Source organism: Macaca fascicularis, chromosome 2 (genome assembly GCF_037993035.2).
Source record: "Macaca fascicularis isolate 582-1 chromosome 2, T2T-MFA8v1.1".
NCBI lineage: Eukaryota > Metazoa > Chordata > Mammalia > Primates > Cercopithecidae > Macaca > Macaca fascicularis.
The window spans coordinates 49,406,640-49,426,839 of NC_088376.1; the positions used below are offsets into that span (position 1 = coordinate 49,406,640).

A 20,200-nucleotide genomic window follows, 5' to 3' on the forward strand; every position below is an offset into this window, starting at 1 on the left:
AAATGTTATGGCACTAAATACATTACAAAATTTGACTTATGTAATTAAAAATAAAGTTAATTTACAGAGATAAAGTATCCACAGATAATTGAGAAATGACTATTAAAATAAAAAGTCTGCAATGCAAATTGTTTTTTAAAGGAAATATGAAAGTTCTGTTCTTATAAAGTAATTTATTTGTGCTTATTTTATTTTTATTTTTATTTTTTGAACAGAGTTCAGCTTTGTGGCCCAGGCTGGAGTGCAGTGGCACGATCTTGGCTCACTGCAACCTCCACCTCCTGGGTTCAAGCAATTCTCGTGCCTCAGCCACCTGAGCAGTTGGGATTACAGGTGCTCACCACCATGCTTGGGTAATTTTCGTACTTTTAGTAGAGACACAGGGTTTTGCCGTGTTGGCCAGACTGGTCTCAAACTCCTGACCTCAAGTGATCCACCCACCTCAGCCTCTCAAAGTGCTGACATTACAGGTATGAGTCACTGTGTCTGGCCTATTTGTGTTTATTTTCAATCTGATATTCAGTACTTGAAGATCCAGTAATGCAAAAGCATGAACACTGAATATGCTGCTGATCATTGTATTTTCTAATGCTTCATTTTTCATTCCACCTTAAAATTTTCTTCCCCATATTCTCCCTTCGCATTAATAAACTCACCAGTAACTTTTAAACTAACCAGTCATTACTAAAATTTGGTATTGAGTGGACATTACAATCTCAGAACATTTGAAGCTACGTGATTTCCCTCATTGTCCTTGTATGTCCTAAGGTGGAGGTAAAACTAATATCATTTTCTCTATTTAAATCTTCTTATTGATAAAATAATATGTGTGGCTACTTTTTTAAGGTTCGCAAAAAATATTTTTCCAAAAATAATTTATGATCGAATATATTCTAAAACCTAAATTAACAATAATGACAAAGCTTTTTATTAGAAAAAAAAATACTTGACCAAGTCTTTAGTAATGTACTGCATTAGTTCTGTTATCTTCTGAGGAAAATGGAGTGGTAAGCCTCAACAAGGATGTACATTATTATTTAGCAGTTGATCTATGCACAAGTAACTTAGAAATAGAGATCTGTGTGGTCAAAAATAAAGTGGGAGTTTAGGTACTCTGAATACTGATGTCGTGAATCAAGTTTTAGTGTTGAAATTTAGAAACTATTAATTGAAATCCACCTGACAATGAAAAAGAAGTAGTACCTCTCTAATATCCAACAACAGCAGCTTTTTAAATTGAATAACTACCATAAGGTAGTCACTGTGCTAGATGTTTAGACAGTGTCTGATTTAATCCTCACAAAAACTTGGAGAGATAAATATCATTAATTTTAAACGTGAGGAAACAAGCCCACAGAGATTAAGTAATTTGCCCACGATCACAGAACTTGTAAATGGCCATCAATTCTACCATGCATTCTACTCTGTTTCTTTACTGACATCACTATGCTAAATTTAAGGGAAATAAATCTCAAGTGACAATATGAAACTTGAATACCTTTCATATTTTCTTACTTTTATACCCTCCCCACCCTCTGTAATAACATTTGATTTGCTTTCTCTGTGAAATAATCTCCTGGATTTCGGGGAGTTGTTTTTGGTCGTTCTTGTAGTTTTCTTTAAATAGCACATAGCCACTTATAAACCATGGCCCAAAGGGACATTTTTCATTCTTTTTCTATTGATTGATAGACTAGGAATTTTGAAAACTTTAAACAGATTGAATTATACATTTAGGTGTCATGGCAAGTAAAACTTAACTCCTTAAGTATGAAAGCTGTAGAAATGAAAATACAATGAGAGGGTTAGATGTATGGCTTAAGAATTAATTTTCTTAAAAAATCACGTTGACAGGTATCAATTATTCCATTTGATATACGTATTTCAAAATAAATTGGATATTTATATGTTTTGTAGACTTTACCTCATTATTCTTACATACAGGTGACTAAACTATAATAATTATTCTTTGACACTTTGACACTATACAATAAAATGTTATTGACTGTATGAACATGTAAATCTAATCTGTAATGAATCTATCAATTTTATTCTTAGATTTAATATACATTATATAGATAAACACTCATATACGTATATTTTCTTTTTTTTTTTTCTTTTTTTTTTCTTTTTTTGAGATGGAGTCTGGCTCTATCGCCCAGGCTGGGGTGCAGTGGCCGGATCTCAGCTCACTGCAAGCTCCGCCTCCCGGGTTCACGCCATTCTCCTGCCTCAGCCTCCCGAGTAGCTGGGACTACAGGCGCCCGCCACCTCGCCCGGCTAGTTTTTTGTATTTTTTAGTAGAGACGGGGTTTCACCGTGTTAGCCAGGATAGTCTCGATCTCCTGACCTCGTGATCCACCCGCCTCCGCCTCCCAAAGTGCTGGGATTACAGGCTTCAGCCACTGCGGCCGGCCCCGTATATTTTCAAATTGTTTATGGAAACAAGATTCTCAATAGTAATTGGATGGACTTGATTAAAAGAGACTAGTGTTAAAATATTTTATTTAAATTTTTTAATTTAGAAAGATATTTATTGTATATTTCCTGTTTATTCATTGATTAATGTACTATTTCCAAATGTTCATTATTTTATTTGATTTTTGTGACTTTCAGAGAAAACGTAGCATCTAAAAATTCATTTTGTATTGTGCCTCTTCCAGACTCATGGCATAACACTTTTGAAATGCTCATTCATGGTTTTGTATGTGCACTGCTTTAAAGTAAATAAAATAAATGTTCTTTTAGTATAAAGTGAGGAAATTATCTTTCTCTTTAGAAGTAGAATATTCAACAATTGGTGGCATATTTTTTTTTTCTTGCAACGATTAACAAAGGTATATTTTTGGAAAATTTATTCCATTTTAGAACCAAAGCCAATGGGTTCATATCTCTACTTACTGAACGTAACAAAAATGTATTCATGTCAAGCATCTGGCTCCGGGTGTGTCATCATTCATGAATGGAAGAAGAATATGTGATGACCATATGTGATCATCAAACCTCAGCCCTCTGGCACTGGTATATCACTTTTATACTTGGCAAAACCTTGTCTGACAACATTCCCAAACAGCTTGCAGCAGTTAATCAACTCTAGTCAGCTATTACAGCTGATCCTTTCTGCAGATGGAAGATGGTAGGTTCACGTTTCCAGCTCTTTTACATATCTCCCTGAGCTCTCCAGTCTCTAAAGTACATTTGTCTGCCAGTGGGTTTCTGGAGAAGGCATCTGCAATTATAAACATTTTACCAGGAACATATGCTGCATGCAGCTTAAACCCTATCAGGCATAACAGAAATCTCTTGTACCTTAAGGGAATTAACACAGAGATTTGATTTTGATAAAGGAGATAGACTTTATAGTTTGAAAGAATGCCAAACAAGCTGAAAATTGCAGCAGATGTGCTGACATCTCAATATTAGTGTAATTGTACTTCTAATCTTTTTTTAGGATAAAATACAAAAGCAAAAATAATATACATACACGAATAGCAATAGCTATTTATATGCCATAAAATTCAGATAGTGATATTTTGATTGATTTATTGTAAGGTTTGAATCCTGCCTACTCTACAATGACTGGAACAGTGACTATATCCAATAGCAATATGCTCCTTTAAGCAAATTGGCCTGGAGATGCAGTGGTATCAGCAGACAATGTTCACTTTATAACTGCTTTCTCTTGGATTTGTGTCCTCCTCTTGAGATTCAGTTGAGGACATTGAGCTCTCAGCTCATTGCTGAAGTCTCTTTCAAGTACTTTGATCCTTAAGAACCTCTCTCTCCTCTATACACCTGAACAAATTACAATAGTGTGCTTATCAATCATTTGTATATAGGCATGCACTTTGCATTAACTTTTTTTTTTTTTTGTCTTGCCATTTAGGTTGCAGAACTTTTGGGTGACAGGGGCTAGGTTTCATGCTTTTTATATGTCTCGAGTATAGCAAGCACTCGACAAATATTCTTTAATTAAATAGCTGTAGGTGACTAGATACATTAGAAAATTTTTTCTTTTTTTTTTTTTTTTTTTTCCCAAGTCAGAGTCTCACTCTATCACCCAATCTGGTGTGATCACAGCTCACTGCAGCCTTGATCTTCCTGGGCTCAGGTGATCCTCCCACCTCAGCATCCTGAGTAGCTCGGACCACATGCAAATGTCACCATGCCCTGCTAATTTTTGTAGAGATGGGGTTTTTATCATGTTGCCCAGCCTGGTCTGGAACTCCTGGCTTATCCGCCTGCCTTGGGCTCCCAAAATGCTGGGATTACAGGCATGAACCACCATGCCTGGCATATTAGACAATTTCTTGAGGAAAAATTTGCTGACACCTTGATCAATGAACAAGTGGCTAAACATGCTAAACAGCTCCATCAAAAATATTTAGCCTCATCATTCTGTCAAATAAATAAGGAAGATAAAAGTAGTAATAAGACACACTTTTAAAAATAGTATAAATAAATAAAATTAATATTTTACAATTTTATGATTTATAATGCTTTTTTCACTTCAGTAAATTATTGGTTAAAGTCTTTCAACCTTGATTGAAAAGTCAGAAAGAAAGTTTGTATTAATTTTAAGGGTAGAACTATCTGTAGGAATAGAAAGATAAAAACACCTGGCTTAAATATTCTAGACCCGGAGGGAGACTGACTGTTGGCAGGAAACTTCTTGGCAAAGGGCGACTCAGCTGCCATGCTTGGTTCCCTGGATTGGAATATGAGGCAGGAAGGCTTTCGTCTGGGTCTGGAACTCCAGGAAGAAAACTAGGCAGACCTCTTCTTTGGTTCTGGGCATCTGCAAGAGAATGGAAATCCCAATCCATATTTAAATTTAGGCCATTTTATTTAGTCCTTCTTAAAATATTTGTTACTTCTTGATTGATAGGATAGTTTATCTCCTGCCTCTCATTTTAATGCCCTTTTCCTTATTTTCACTACTCACTGCCGTTACCACTTGTCCCCTAAGTTAGAAAAAAAGAAGGGCAGGAGACTTCCGGTAGTAGTTGTGAGAAAAAGTTGAATTTAGCGAAAATAAATGACTTTAGAAAAAATATGCGTATGTGTATGTGTGTGTGTATATGTAATTACTTGCATATATATATACACTTACTGCATATATATTTATATGCATACATAAATTATATATTATATAAATATACAAAGCAAAATGTGGAGAGTAATTATTGGTTACTTTATACATATATAAATTATATATTATATAAACATATGTAAGTATATACATATAAATTGATGTTACTTGAATATATATGCAGTAATATATGTCTATCTATTTATATATATACTTATTTTTATATATTTATGTTTATATAAGTCTATATATAACCAATAATAGTTTGAAGCTATGCATCCTTTTGTAGCTCACCCACTATTACAAAATATAAAAGATATCAGAACCAAATAATTATATAAAGTTTGACTAAAATTTTTAGAGAGGATACCTGTTTTCTAAATTATTGCCAGGTAAATATGTTACAATTTAATCGTCTTTTACTTTGAAATTTGGGGGTTTATTATTTACTTTGCATTGCTCTGTATAATTTTATGTATAACCCCTAATAAGGTGGTATATGCAAAGGCCTTTTTGTTTAAAAATATAAATGATAGCTTTTCTATGATTTTTTTCTTCTCACATAACTACCATTTGGATATATCTCTCATTAGATATCTTTTTTTTCAAAGAATATCAGTATATTTACTTCTCATGTTTAGTAATCAATAAAGTGTTAGAGCTTTCACAAGTGCATTCAGTTAGTTTATCCACATTATGCTGTTTTAGATTGGGTATAGATGTGAAGCAAGTTTTGTGACAGGTATTTTCAAATATAAGAAGGGCCATTACGAAGACAAGCAATTCAGATTGTCCTAAAGACATATAAAAGAGAAGGGCAAGGAAATTGCTTCTGCATTGACAACAAGTAGGAAATTTATAACAGCTACACAAAGATTTGAATAAGTATTCTCATTACTCACATACCAAAATTGAAGTGGAATCTCTACAATTAGCAGCAAATTACAATGTTCTCACTTCAGCAATGTGTCTCAGACTCATGAAGGTTTGTATGTGTGTGGGGGGGGCGGTGGGGAAGAAATATCTTTATCTTTTAAATCTGTGAAAAATAAATTCTAAAAATGCATTTGGGTTTCCTTTGGTGGTAGTAAATTTCTCATCATTAAGAAAACTCAAGCATATTCTGAATTCATTCATTCATTCATTCATTCATTCATGAAGTAAATTCATTCATTTATTTATTTAACCTTAAGGTTATTAGAATAAACTGAGTTTATTATTATTAGTGTAGGGCCATTCGGTTTGTACTGGTCTGTGATATGTAGAATGTAGACATGCTTTATGGTTAGGATCGAATGGAATAACTTGTCAAATGGCCCCACTAAAATACAGCCTAATACTGATAATAATATAGCAGTTTGGTTTCCACAAGGACCCCCATGCTGAACTTCTCATACATCTGGGGCAGATACAAAGGATATAGGTTTTAGACCTCCCCTTGCTCTTGAGAACATCTCCTCAATGGGATCCTAAGAAGTAAACCCAGAGAAAGACTATGTAACACTATGTCAGATTTGGGAGAAGAGCTAATGGCCATTAATATAGCAATAATGACTCAAAATATTAAAAGATAATAAACAATAAACATTTTTTCTTTAGCATTAGTGCAAAATGTACCATTATCACTTTCAGAAAAACATAGAGGCAAAATTATGATCTAGGGAAAACTAGTTCACAATGATAAAATCCAGAATAGTGGTCCATCTTGAGAAAGAGAGGATGCATGGCTATTGGCTAGAAAGAGAACTTAATAGAATCTAGAAATGTCTATATCTTGATCTTGGTGGTGGTCATGAGTGTGTCCTTATTTTAAAAATCATGGAGCCTAGGTTTTGTGCTCTTTATGTCCTTCACTGCACATATTATCTCTCAATTAAAAACCATGTGTAGGGATCAATTTCTAACAATAGCTGGTATAAGATTATTATTTTCTCTCTCACTGTAAACTTAATTGTTAAAGGGACTCACAGATTACCCCAATTTTATCCTGTAAATTATGTTTGCTGTAACAAAATGCCGTAGGTTATGGAGGATTTGGCAAGTCACTGTACATTCCCACCCAGGCCTGGAGGGCCTTAGACTTCACAGCAGGTCCAGAGGCATTAATGCACTTGAGGCTCAGAGGATATTATGTCCAAAGTCTTTATTTAGGAGTAGAGTATGGGTGAGTCTCTGCCTGAGACTGTTGAGAGACATCAGTATTCTGCACTCACCTGCTGCTTCTTCTGGGATTTTAGTTCACATTGAAGTAACCTTTGGAGACAGCTCTTGCTCAGTTCAGATCACCCTGTTTGAGAGCAACTTGCTCTTAAATTCTGTTAATTTCTACTGAGTCAGGGGGTTCCAGATCACACAAATGTCTCTTCAGTTCTAATGGCACCCGGCATTTAGACTGTCTTTTGGTTTAGTAGTGCTGATTGATCTGCCTATGAAATGTGTGAAATGTACACTTAGTCTGCGTTCCCTGGGAAAATGGGAATTGCCAATATAGTTACTGGGCAAGAAAACATTATGTTATAAATTATGTCTTTATATACAGTTGAAGAAAACTATCTGCAAAAGTGTTTTACTTAGATAATGGTGATAATTTGACTTGTCTTAAACAAGGTATCTAATTCACAAGAAAGCTTTGTTGTCACTTATAGTCTCCTAGGTAGTATGAAGTCTCTAATAGGTGTTTTATCCACTCCATGTATTAAATATTTTGAGCCAGGTGCAGAAGGAGGGTCAGTTTTCCACCTGAAGTTTTGCTTCTAAGTTTAGACTTGGGTCTTTATCATTATGGAACATCACTGCTTCCTGGTAGATTAATCATATTTTGACATAATATTACTTTCCAGTCACAAGTTTCTTCAAAGACTCAGACCACCAGATGAAGAAGGAACTCCTTTGAATTTCTTACTGGCTTTGAATTTCTATCTACTCTTTTAAAAATGTATAACTAGCTTATAAATATTTTATACACTCTGCAACTCTTTACCTTGCAGGCTACAGTATTGCTGTAACTCTTATTTTATAAAGTGAGAAAGTATTTTGGACTAAATGTTAGTGTCAGTCTTAAATGAAAGGAAATATTTGTCAAGGTTTTTTGTTTGTCTTCAGACAGAAAAAATGATGACACATATATCAAATTCATGATTTTGCTATTTCACATGTATATTTTACAATTTGTGTGAGCTTTCCCAGTGATTCTGAGGGACCGAGGGACTGGTCTACATTAAAGATTGATAAAAATGGAAAGATTATCTCATTTGTTTCATATTAAACAGTGTCCAAAAGTATGTTTTGATAAAGGAAGAAAGTAAGCATACACATTTGTTTGAATGGATCACTAATTTAGGATACTGCAAATTGATGGGCCCTACTATCCTATCTGTAATTAATTTAAAAGGTTTTCACCAATTATACTAATCATAATTCTTCATGCTAAAACTTTTAATTATAGCCTAGGCTTTAATGGTTCATTCTGACAATGAAAGGAGAGCACGTTATAATTTTATTTTTTATACAGTTTCACAAGTGTTTTTAGTGAGATTGTAGCTTACTTTAAAAACAACTATATCTCTTGTCTTTTGAGAATTTCTTTAAAGTAAGATAACAGTTATGATATTTTTGCAGTTTTAGGAATTTGAGAAAAAACTCATCAGTCCTACTCCCAAAAGTCTGCTAAGTGATCTGCGTGCTTAAAGTAGATATTTTCTGTTTGTTTTCTATCTTTAATTTACCACAAGGAAATTTCAAGGTATTTTTGCTTTATAATTCAGAAATACTTATTTCTAGCCAATCAAATTTAAGAATCAATAATAACACCTGTCAGATTCTTTATAATAAACGGTTATATCACATAATTTGAATAACAAATGGGAAATTAAAACTTAGAGAGTGTAACTGGATTGTTTGTAACTCAAAGGATAAATGGGATGGATTTATGGGATGGATATCCCATTCCCCTTTATGTCCTATTTCACATTGCCTGCTTATATCAAAACATCTCATGTATCCCATAGGTATATATACCTACTATGTACCCACATAAATTTTTAAAATTTTAATTTTTAAAAAATTATTAAATTGCACTTTAACACTTTCTGACTTATGTGTGAAAAGTTTTCTTCAAATCCTTTTAAACTTAAAATATCACCCTGTCCTTACGTTTAACATTAAAGATTCTCATTCTAAACTTTGCTATGCAGCTTTTCTTATTAATTCACTATGTTTGTGTTCATGATAACTAAAACATCGTTTACATCTGAACTTTTACAGTCTGTCAGATAGAGTGTTTTTAAATTTAACTCAACATGCTCCTGAGAGTTAGAATTTTAAAATCACAATGTTCAACAGTGACAAATAACAGCTTTTAAGATACCAATCTAACTGGTTGTAACACATCCACAATTGTTTATTTTTAGTCATAATATAAGAAAAAAATTATTAGTTGGTTATATTTACTCTTACCTTTAGAGGCCATGAAGATGTCTGAGTCACTTCTTCAAAGGCTGCCAGGTTGGAAAACAAAGGCTTTTCTTGTTGCAGCAAGGAGAGAAAACGCAGCATGAATAAAACTTCAGAAGGTGTTTGTCTACCACTTGTCAGCTTACATATAACAGAGGAAGGGAGTCCCTTGCTGTTTCTAGACTTCCGGATTTTATCGGTTTGGACAACAGAGTGAGATGAAACTGTCATAAAAGTAAACACTGTTCAGAAACCATCATATAACTTTGGTGGCTGACGGAACAATTTAAAAATAATAAAAATCAGAAAGGAAAACACACAACACTCATTTTAAGTGTCTTTTTTTTTTTTTTACCAAGTTGTTTTTGTATTTCTTAGAACATACATGCTTTCATTCAGTCTTATATCAGAAATATCCTGTATTTCTTAATTTCTAGAAGTCTCCATTCCAGATTCTGTGATAAAACCTCCTATCGTGTAAATTTTTGACAGTTCTAAATACAATTCTTTACATGTTGAAAATGTTTGAACATTATTATTCTTATTTTTCTTTTGGCTTTATCTCCATCCCTTCAACTCAAAACAAACAAGAAGAGGATATATTCCCTACGACTATAAAAATACATCTTTATTTTCATTTTTTAATTGAATTTGATTAATCAGAGACATTGGAATATACAAACCTTCAATAGCCTTGCAAAGCGAATCAAAATTTAGATGATATTTAACTGCATTGAATTCTAAGGAAAGAAAACAAATGCTGTAACCTTGACTAGACAGCTCGTATTTCTAAATGCAGCTGCCCAGGTGACCATGCAGATTTTGCTCACCAAGTCAATTGCCCTAGATGGTATGATTCACAAAGGTTGAACATGCAGGATATATTGCGTTATCAGCAATAGTGTCTATTTCTAAAAATAGTTAAGAGACTTCAGAGACTTAAAATGGGTGTTGTGAGACTTCAGAAGGTATACCTGGTGATGAAAAATTATAAAGTCAAATCTCACAGTTTGCAGACTGCCAAAAGTTTGAATTTTCCTTATTTGACAAAGAGGAGTGGTTTTGTTGTTGTTGTTTTCTTAGTGTTTGGAGTTGAAAAAAGCTACCATTATTTAATATGTCGTTTGGCAGAAAAGATGTGTAAATATGATTAGTATTTTTAAATTAAACTGTATGTTTCCTAAGTTTTTTTAATGTTTGTCAAGAGCATTTGGAAAAACGTTAATGCAAAAAATTAAGTTATTAACACTATCAAATAAGATGTTTTGAAATGTGGTCATAATTCACCAGTTAACTTTGACTGCTCTACACAGCACAAATTTTGAAATAAAGATAAAAATCTAAGTGAATTAAACACATTTGTGAACTCTCCAAGGACAACCATATATGACGTGGGCATATGATGACATAGGCATATGATTGACTGATGGGATCTTTTAATATTTAATCTGCAGTGAAGGCTTTTCAGATCATCAAACCTGGTAATGCTACTGGTGAGGTATAGTCAAAGCCTCTTTCTTCCCCTATGCACTCTCCCTGTCTTGCCAAAGATAATACCAATATTGTATTTTTTTTCTTTTTAAAGGCTCAGTGTTTGCCAACCTGAGATCTCCCTTCCTTCATTCCTTTCTTTGTCTCAACTTTTCTCAAGGAGAGGCTCACAAACTCTGTTTAATAGGACTCTCGCATGTTTCAAGTGTTCTAACACTGTGTGTTCACGCAGCTGAGAAATGCTGCTCCACAAGCTGGCCTCTCTCCTGTTGCTATTGCTGCTGCCATTCAACTTCACCTTCATAGTACTCAGTGCTCTTCTCCAAACATCTGTTGCCTTCCCAGAAGAACCAGGGCAACCATTTTTTACTCAAGGTGGTCACAGCATCCTTTGGGCTCTGTGCCATGAAGCCCTTGACCTTTTCAAGAAGCATCAGTTTCACTTTGCCACCAGCCTGTGGTTTTTCTGGCCCCCTCACTTGATTGCAACCCAAGGTGGCATGTCTAACAGACAGTACTCAAGGTTTGAGATCACATCGAGGGCATTGCTGTAAGAAACAGGAAACTTGAACAGCAGAAACCACAGGGTCAATGGGCTTTGCCTCTTGCCAGGAAACTCCCTATTGGCCACCGCTGTCTCCTGAGCCACTGGCCTGCTGCTCTGCTGTATGGGCTTGCTCATTTACTCAGGATGATCTGCCTTTCTGGTCCTGTCCCTCCTGAAACAAGAGGAGCCTCTGATATCCCCCCTTCTCTTCGGTTCCAGCCAAAAGGAAATGGAAACAAACTGCACCATAATTCTTGCACAATTACCTTCTGCCCATAGACTATTTTCAGGACATATCACAGCTGTTTCTAAAGAGCTGTCCATTCAATATTCCAGTGATGTTCATAACTTTACTCTTTATTTAGTGGTTAGTATTTGACTTACATTTTAATGTCTGAAAGACGCATCCAAATGCTTTCTCTCAGCACAAGGTGAGAGAAATGTCAATTAAATCTATATAGTGACAGAAAAGAAATGTTGCCTGTTATGAATCAAAACAAAGACTAATATTCTCTAGAATGGAAAATGGAGAAAGATATAATCTTACAGGTCTGGGGCAAAACCAAGGACAGGGATGAACTGGCTTTAAAAATACTTTACTGGACTTATGGTTACTATGCCTCTGACTTTACTACAAAATGTATGTATCTTAAAAATTATATACATACATACATCTATAAACATATACATACATATATATGCAAATATATGGAATGAGAGATAATTATTTGTTTTTTGAGTTATATAAATATTATTTTAGGTCAATTCTAAAACAAATTTTATTCACTTAAGATTATATTTTTTAAAAATTCACATTAATACATAAAATTACATTTATTTTAAACCACTGCATGTTATTTCATTTTATAAATATAATGAACATAATTTTTGGCCATTGCCTTTTTAATGGACATTTAAATTGTTTTCATTATGTAAAACAATTATTCTTATGCACATTCGTAGCAGTCTGTTGAAGGCATATATTCAGAAATAAAATTTCTGGTTTACGGGGTAGGAAGAGCTTCACTTTTACCAGATAGCACTGAATTGATCTTAAAGTACTTGTGCCAGTTTACATTCCTAACATTAGTGGGTAAGAGTTCCTACTGCCACATGTCAGTTCCAGTACTGGCTTGGTCAGTGTAGTAGAGGATTAAGTAGGGGTCTTTCATTTATGAGAAAGCAGCATTCAGAGGTCTTGATTACATTATAATCTGGGTAACATAAACACTTTGTGTTTTTTTCCTCTTTTCTTATACTGCATCATAGAAGAATAATAGCACATTTTATGAATAATTTGTTATAAAAGTGACTGTAGAGGTGGGGAATGGTGTGTAAATGAACTATACTTCAGTGATAAATAGCTCCTTTCATTCAGTGATGCTACTGGCATGATCTGCTAAAATATGAATCCACATAAGAATTCAACCAGGCAGCACCTAAGGCATGCATTTCTATGCTTAAGTCTTATCATTCCTGTATTTATAATTTTCTGTAGTAAAATTCTTTGTGGAGCAAGACAGAGTATGTGTAAATAAAAAATTATAGAAATAAAACAAATATGGGAGTAAATATTATAAATAGTTTTTCCACAGTCATGTGATTTATAACTACCATATTAAATATGAAACACCAGTTTCTTAATGTAAATTGGATATTTCTGTTCTGGGAATGTGCTTTTCTATTAGCCAGTTATTCACCCTTTGTAAACCTCCTATCAATGTGCATTTTTTAGTATCTGATTTAAACCTGCCCTTTTCATTCAGTGCCTTATTCATTTATTCATTCAGCAAACATTTACTAACTTTTTACCATGTACATGATATTGGGGAGCATACTGATGTTTAATGATGTGAACCCCACTCTGGGGAATATGTACTCTAATGAAGTATCATAATACAAGGATGCAATATTGCAATATTTTTTATTTTTTTAAATTGTAAGTTAGTTACTACCTACAGAAAATAAAATGATATAACTCATCCTCCCTAAAAAGCAAATGAAATTAGAATGAGTAATGTATCATTCAAATGAGAAATTCATTGTTTCATACATATGTGTCAGATTTTTCCTTAATCTGTTACTTTAAAACAGGAAAGTGATAACTATTAAGATATTCTTTCTTACATAATGAGGATAATAAACTGTATCACCCTTCTTAGCTTCTGATAAGAGATAATTTTTTAATTCCCTCTTTTTCTGCCTACCTAAAATTATATTGACTCAATATCCATTCTTTAGAATGAAAGAAAAATAATCCTGGATACATGGTAGAATCTGTCTGAAATTAAGAAAAAGATAATTCTGGAGCAGATATATCTAGGTCTCCATGTACCAAGGTGACATGGAAAAAAACTTCTAATTTGGAGTCCTGTGCACAGACACAACATGGTACAAATGATATTTCATTATCAGTAGATTATAAAGTCCAAGGCAGAAGCAAAAGTTTCATCTATAGAAGTTCTTTTTAAATGTTCAACCTTATATATTTTCTTGGAGCAAAACTAGTGCCTTTGTCTTCTGGCATTTGCATGATTTGTTACTCACAATATGAACTTTTAATAGTTCATGATGATACTTTCCTCTAAAGAGTCTAGAAAGAAGAGCAAATATTCTGAGGGGTTCTTGCGTGTAAACATTCTAGGCTATATTACAAGAAAACGAGATGGAATTTGCAAGCAGAAAACTGCCCTCTACAGAGTCGTGAAATAGCAGCGACTACTTTTCTAGATATTCTTCAGAGTATATGTTTATGTATGTGTCTGAGAGAGAGAGATGAAGGGACGGAGGAAGGAGAGAAGAGAATTTGGAGCTACTAAGTAGATGAAGGGAAGAATTAAGAAGACATTAACAATTTTCAGAAACCCCAATTCTTCCCACCAATAATTGCTTTACTGTTTTTAAAATCTCTTTATTTTACCGTTATTTAAATTATATTTACCTTTGCCTTCGTTCTTGTGTTTTGCTCAATGTAGTCACTTTGTCTTCCCAACATCTGTCTGCATCTTCAGATATCACCGAAATACTGCAATGTGCCCTTTGGTAGCTGCAGCCGACAGTCCAGCAGTGCTCTGCATACAACTGCCTTCATTGACAGCAGCCATATCATGCACAGCCAGTGGAGCTGCAATTCAGTGCCAGCAAGCGTGTATAAATTGTTTCTGCAGCACATTTTCTTTGCATTTCCAGCAATGAAAATAAGTTTCTCTGAGGTTGGATCCCCCAAGAACAAAGTTTTCAAGAAATTGAGATAATTATTATATTAAATATACATTAAATATATAGGCAAAACACATTAGAGTTAATTTATGCTTAATAGTTCATGTTTAGTGTTTACTTCTGGTGCTATTTATAGGCTAAATCACTGAGAAAATGTTACTGCATTTGAAGGCATGCTTTGCTAAGCAGTGGCTAAAAGTGTGGGATGTGTCCTATATACCATGTAGAATCTTGCTTCCCTGAATGAAAGGTTAAAGTTTGGTGGAAAAAGGTCTGTTTGTGCTGTTTGTGAATTTTTTTTTCATTGTTGTTGCCTAATGGAGAGAAGCTGCTAATGCAGGTCCTGGCCCATTATATGCTTTCCTGAAATGTTCATTGAAAGAATGATGGAATAGATGTCACTCTAAGCATTATTTCTGGCTTCAGTCTTCCTCCTTAACAATTTTAATACAAGAATATATATATATATATATATATATATATATATATATATATATTTTTTTTTTTTTTTTTTTTTTTTTTTGAGACAGGATCTCACTCTGTCACCTAGGCTTGAGTGCAGTGGCGTGATCAAAACTCACTGCAGCCTCAACTTCCTGGGCACAAGTAACTCTCCCACCTCAGCCTTCTGAGTAGCCGGAATTGCAAGTGCACACCACCACTCCCAGCTAATTTTTTTTTAAGAGATGGGGTTTCACTGTGTTTCTCAGGCTGGTCTGAAACTCTTGGGCTCAAGTAATCCTCCAGCCTCAGCCTCCCAATGTGCTGGGATTACCGCATGAGTCACCATGCCTGGACCTTGAACTTTGAAAAATAGATAAAAACTATGATCTGGCTCCTGACTTCAAATTATAGTCTCATATATATATATATATATATATATATATAAAATAACTGCATTTTTGGTATGACTAGAAATATAGGCTGCTATAATTTTTGGAAAATGTGTTATTAAGATATTCTTTGCAGAACTAAATAATGATCAAATGGACATGGCAAAAATTTAGGCTTTGAGATTTTTAGCTTACCTCAGATTCGTATTCCTACTGTACCTTATTTACACACACAATTTATATGAAATTTTTGACCGGGCATTTTGACCCATAGCTCTTAAGAGGTATCCATCAAATGTCAATTCAAAAATATTTATTGAGTCTTTTGGAATTACCATGTACTGTACTATGTTTTGAGGCTAAAAGATCAAATAAAAAATGCAATGAGTAGTCCAGTGAGAAGCAGCTAAATAAACAAATAATCATGATGCAAAGCATAACATGTACAAAGTCCTGTAATTAAAGTATGTATAATATAAAGAAAAGGATAACACTCTCTCTGGTGTTGGGGTTTTCGAGACTTCTTATGGGATGAGATATCTTACCTTGATTCTGAATAGTACGAGTATTGTGCCAAGTAGAGTAATAAAACACAAGCACTCTAGGCTGAATGAATGGCATCGATAATAAATATAGACATGAAACTACAATGGGGTTATTGTATAAATTAAGCAAATTCTTAAAAAGATGCATGTAAACAGATGCATGTAAATCAATTTAAAATGTATTAAATACTCAACTAAATTATCTTTGCCTACTTTATTTATAAAATAATTCATACATTCATATTTCACTTTCTGTGAACACTCTTCAAATTCTGTTTTGTTTCAAGTGAAGTACATTTTTGTATAGTTTTTTTTAACTGCCTTAGTCATGCCTTTCTCAATTTATTAAATAGATTCCAGTGCAATGTTGTCCATAGAAATACATTGTAAGCAATGTAGGCAATTTAATATTTTCTAGAAATCACATTGAAAATAAAAAGAAATAGGTTAAATTAATTTCAATAATATATTTTATTTAACCAACTATTTTAAAAATACTATTATTTCATCATGTGGCCATCGGCACATTTGAAGTGTTCAGTAGCCACATGTGACTATTGACTACTGTATTGAACATGAAAATCCTTGTGTATTGATCTAGCAAAAGACTTGGCTGGTGACAGATTACATGTTGTTTATTAACTTTATGTGTTTGTTTAAATATAAGTGTTTGAAAATAATTTTGAACTTCAATTTTTAATTTATATTTTAAAAATAAAAGTAGCACATTAATATGAAAAACTAACTTTAATTATACTGTAAAATGAGAAATAAAAATTAAAAATATTATCTCCCCCCTGCCAACAGTTCTTTTCCTTAGAAATAATTGCTTCAATTATTGTGTATCTATTTTGGGTCAAAAATGTGCTTATAATTATATATGGAATATATATATATTATAATTTCTACACATATGAAATCTTATATGATTTTGTCTGTACACTGCCCAATTCAATAGTAAATAGAGATAAATTAGATAAGCTACCATTAAATACTAGATGGAGACGCAAAAATTAAGAGGACTGACAATATCAAGTGTTAGAAGAATGTAAAGAAATATCAGCTCTTACATACTCCTGGCAACTGACTCTATGTCTACAAGGCTGTTGAAACAGTTTGACAGTATTTAGTATATTTGAAGAGATACATACTCTATGTCATAGCAATTCCACTTTTTGGTGTATAGGCTTAAACCTTGAATAGTTTTACCATGAACACTATGTAAAATTATTTGTAGAAGTATTGGTCATTATTACCTCAAATAGAAAACAACCAAAATGTCTATTTACCAAACATGAGACAGTTGCATACCTATATAATGAAATATTATTCATCAATGAAAATAAATGACCTATGGCTACATGCATATGACATGGGTATTATAGTCATGGTGTCAAATGTAAAAAGCAACTCAGAGACAACTGCTTATAAGTATGATTCAATTTTTATATAATTTGAAATGGCTTAAACCAATGGCATGCCTGTATACTAAAACTATACTTTAAAAAATAAAACAGGCATATGACTAATACAAACATCAGACTGATATTTATTTACCTTAGTTGGGGAGAGAATGATATGAACAGGGTAGGGACCTACAATTAGATTCTTAGTTCTAATTGTAGAACTAAGAATATAACTTGGAATATTCTAATTCTTACTGGTGTGGTTTGTAGATTGGTGTTGCCACTTTGGAGTGTAATCTGGCAGTATTTGTGAGTATACAGAGGGTGCATACCTCAGTGAAATTCTTCCATGGGCTCATAGAGGACACTCATGATAGCTAGAGATAGTGAGAAGTTGTACGCAACTCAGGTGTTCATAACAAAAAATGGATAAAAGTAAAATGTGTTGGAGGCCCACTGTAGAATAGCATACAAATAGTAGAAATAATGAAGTAGATGTGCATACAGTTACCTAAGTAGATACTGACAAAAGTGTTTAGTAAAAAAGTAAGAATACAACAAAGTTCAATCTGTTGCTGGTATCTGACATTCCTTTTTTACTTCTTAATGATTTTAGATCCTGACTTTCTGTCACCATTTGCAATACAAGAATACCTTGTTTTACTGTTGTTCGTAGATATGTGTTTTTTTGTTTGTTTGTTTGTTTTTGTTTTTTTGCTTTTCACAAATTAAAGGTTTGTAACCCTGCATTGAGCAAGCTCATCAGTGCCATTTTTCTAACAGCATGTGTTCACTTCGTATCCCGTTTTGGAAATCTTGATAACATTGCAAATATTTTCATTACTATTGTATCTGTTTTGATAATATGTGATCAGTGATCTTTGATGTGACTACTGTAATTGTTTTTGTTGAAATACATGAACCATCAACTTATAAAATGGCAAACAATAAATGTGTGTATTCTGACTGCTCCACCTATTGAGTGTTCTCCCATCTCTCTCCTCATCCTCAGGCCTTCCTATTCTCAGGGACACAAGCTGAACAGGCCAATTAATAACTCTATAATGGCCTCTAAGTGTTCAAGTGAAAGTAAGAGTCACATGTCTCTCACATTTAATCAAAGCTAGAGATGATTAAGTTTACTGAGCAAGGCATGTCAAAAGCCATTATAGGTTGAATGCTAGCACTGGTTAGCCAAGTTGTGAATGCAAAGAAACATTCCTGAAGAAAATTAAGTGAAACAGCATTACTGCTGACATGGAGAAAGTTTTAGTGGTCTGAATAGATCAAATCAGCCACATTATTTCTTTAAATCCAAGCCTAATCCAGTACAAGGTCCTAACTCTTCAATCCTGTGAGGGCTGAGAGATAAGGAAGCTATAAAGAAAAAGTTTGAAGCTAGCAGAAGTTGACTGATGATATTAAAGAAAATAGCCAGCTCCATAACATAAGAATGCAAGGTGAAGCACCAAGTGCTGCTGTAGAAGCTGCAGCAAGTTTTCCCAAAGATGTAGTTCAAATAATAGATGAAGGTGGCTACATCAAAAAATAGATTTTCATTGTATATGAAACAGCTTTTGACTGGAAGAAGATACTAGATAGAACTTTCATACTTAAAGCGGAGAAGTCAATTCTAAGCTTCTGATCTGGGCAAAGTAAATTGAAAGCCTTTTGGAAAAGGTTCACCATTCTACAATAGATGCCATTGAGATCATGATTTATGGGAGAAGGTCAAAATATCAACATTAGCAGTTGAAATAAAGAACTCTCATGGATAACTTTGAGGGGTTCAACACTTTGGTGGAGGAAATGATTATTAATTCTCTTGTGGTGGAAATAGCAAGTGAACTAGAATTAGAAGTGAAGCCAGAAGATGGGACTGAATTGCTCCAATCTCACAATAAAATCTAATGAATGAGGAGTTGCTTCTTACAGATAAGCAAAGGAAGAGGTTTCTTGAGATGCAATTTACTCCTGGTGAAGATGCTGTGAACATTGTTGGAAAGACATAAACATGTAGAATATTACATAAAAGTTGGTTGATAAAGCAGCTGGGATTGAGAAGATTGACTTCACTTTTGAAAATTCTATCATGGGTAAAATGCTACCAAACAACATTGTATGCTACAGATAAATCTTTTGAAAAAGGAAGAGTCAATTGATGTGGCAACATTTATTGTTGTATTGTTTTAAGAAATTACCACAGCCACCCCAGCCTTCAGCAACTAGCACCCTGACCAGTTAGCAGCTATCAACATCAAGGCAAGACCCTCCACCAGCAAAAAGGTTTTGACTGGCCGGATGCTCAGATGATTGTTAGTATTATTTACAATAAAATATTTTTAAGTTATGTACATTGTTTTCTAGACATAATGCTATGCATACTTAATAGACTGCAGTATAGTATAAATATGACTTTTGTATGCATTGAGAAACCAAAATTATTTGTGTAACTTGCTTTATTGCAGTGGTCTAGAACTGAACCAGTGATACCTCTAAGGTAGGCCTATATTACCCTTACCTTAACTGTTAGAAAACTCCATGTACATAAAAATGATCCCAACATTTGCATGTCCTCTTAACTTTTCTCCAATGATCTTGTCTCTTCTTCTACC

General features: G+C 33.7%; 1 protein-coding gene across 2 annotated transcripts in view; it reads right to left on the reverse strand.

Moving 5' to 3' along the window:
• The window catches only part of PLSCR5 (phospholipid scramblase family member 5), a 30,254-nt gene extending 20,560 nt beyond the window's left edge, over positions 1-9,694 (reverse strand). Inside the window, exons 1-2 of one of the 2 annotated variants that reach the window (XM_045386811.2) lie at positions 9,548-9,694; positions 4,656-4,798 (exon numbers count right to left, since the gene is read on the reverse strand). In XM_045386811.2, coding sequence (XP_045242746.2) covers positions 4,656-4,798; positions 9,548-9,560 — 156 coding nt within the window. In that variant the 5' untranslated portion in view covers positions 9,561-9,694. Of the gene's footprint in view, positions 1-4,619; positions 4,799-9,547 lie in introns of both variants that reach the window. The other variant, XM_045386810.2, reaches the window with a different exon arrangement.
• Positions 9,695-20,200: the final 10,506 nt, after the last annotated feature.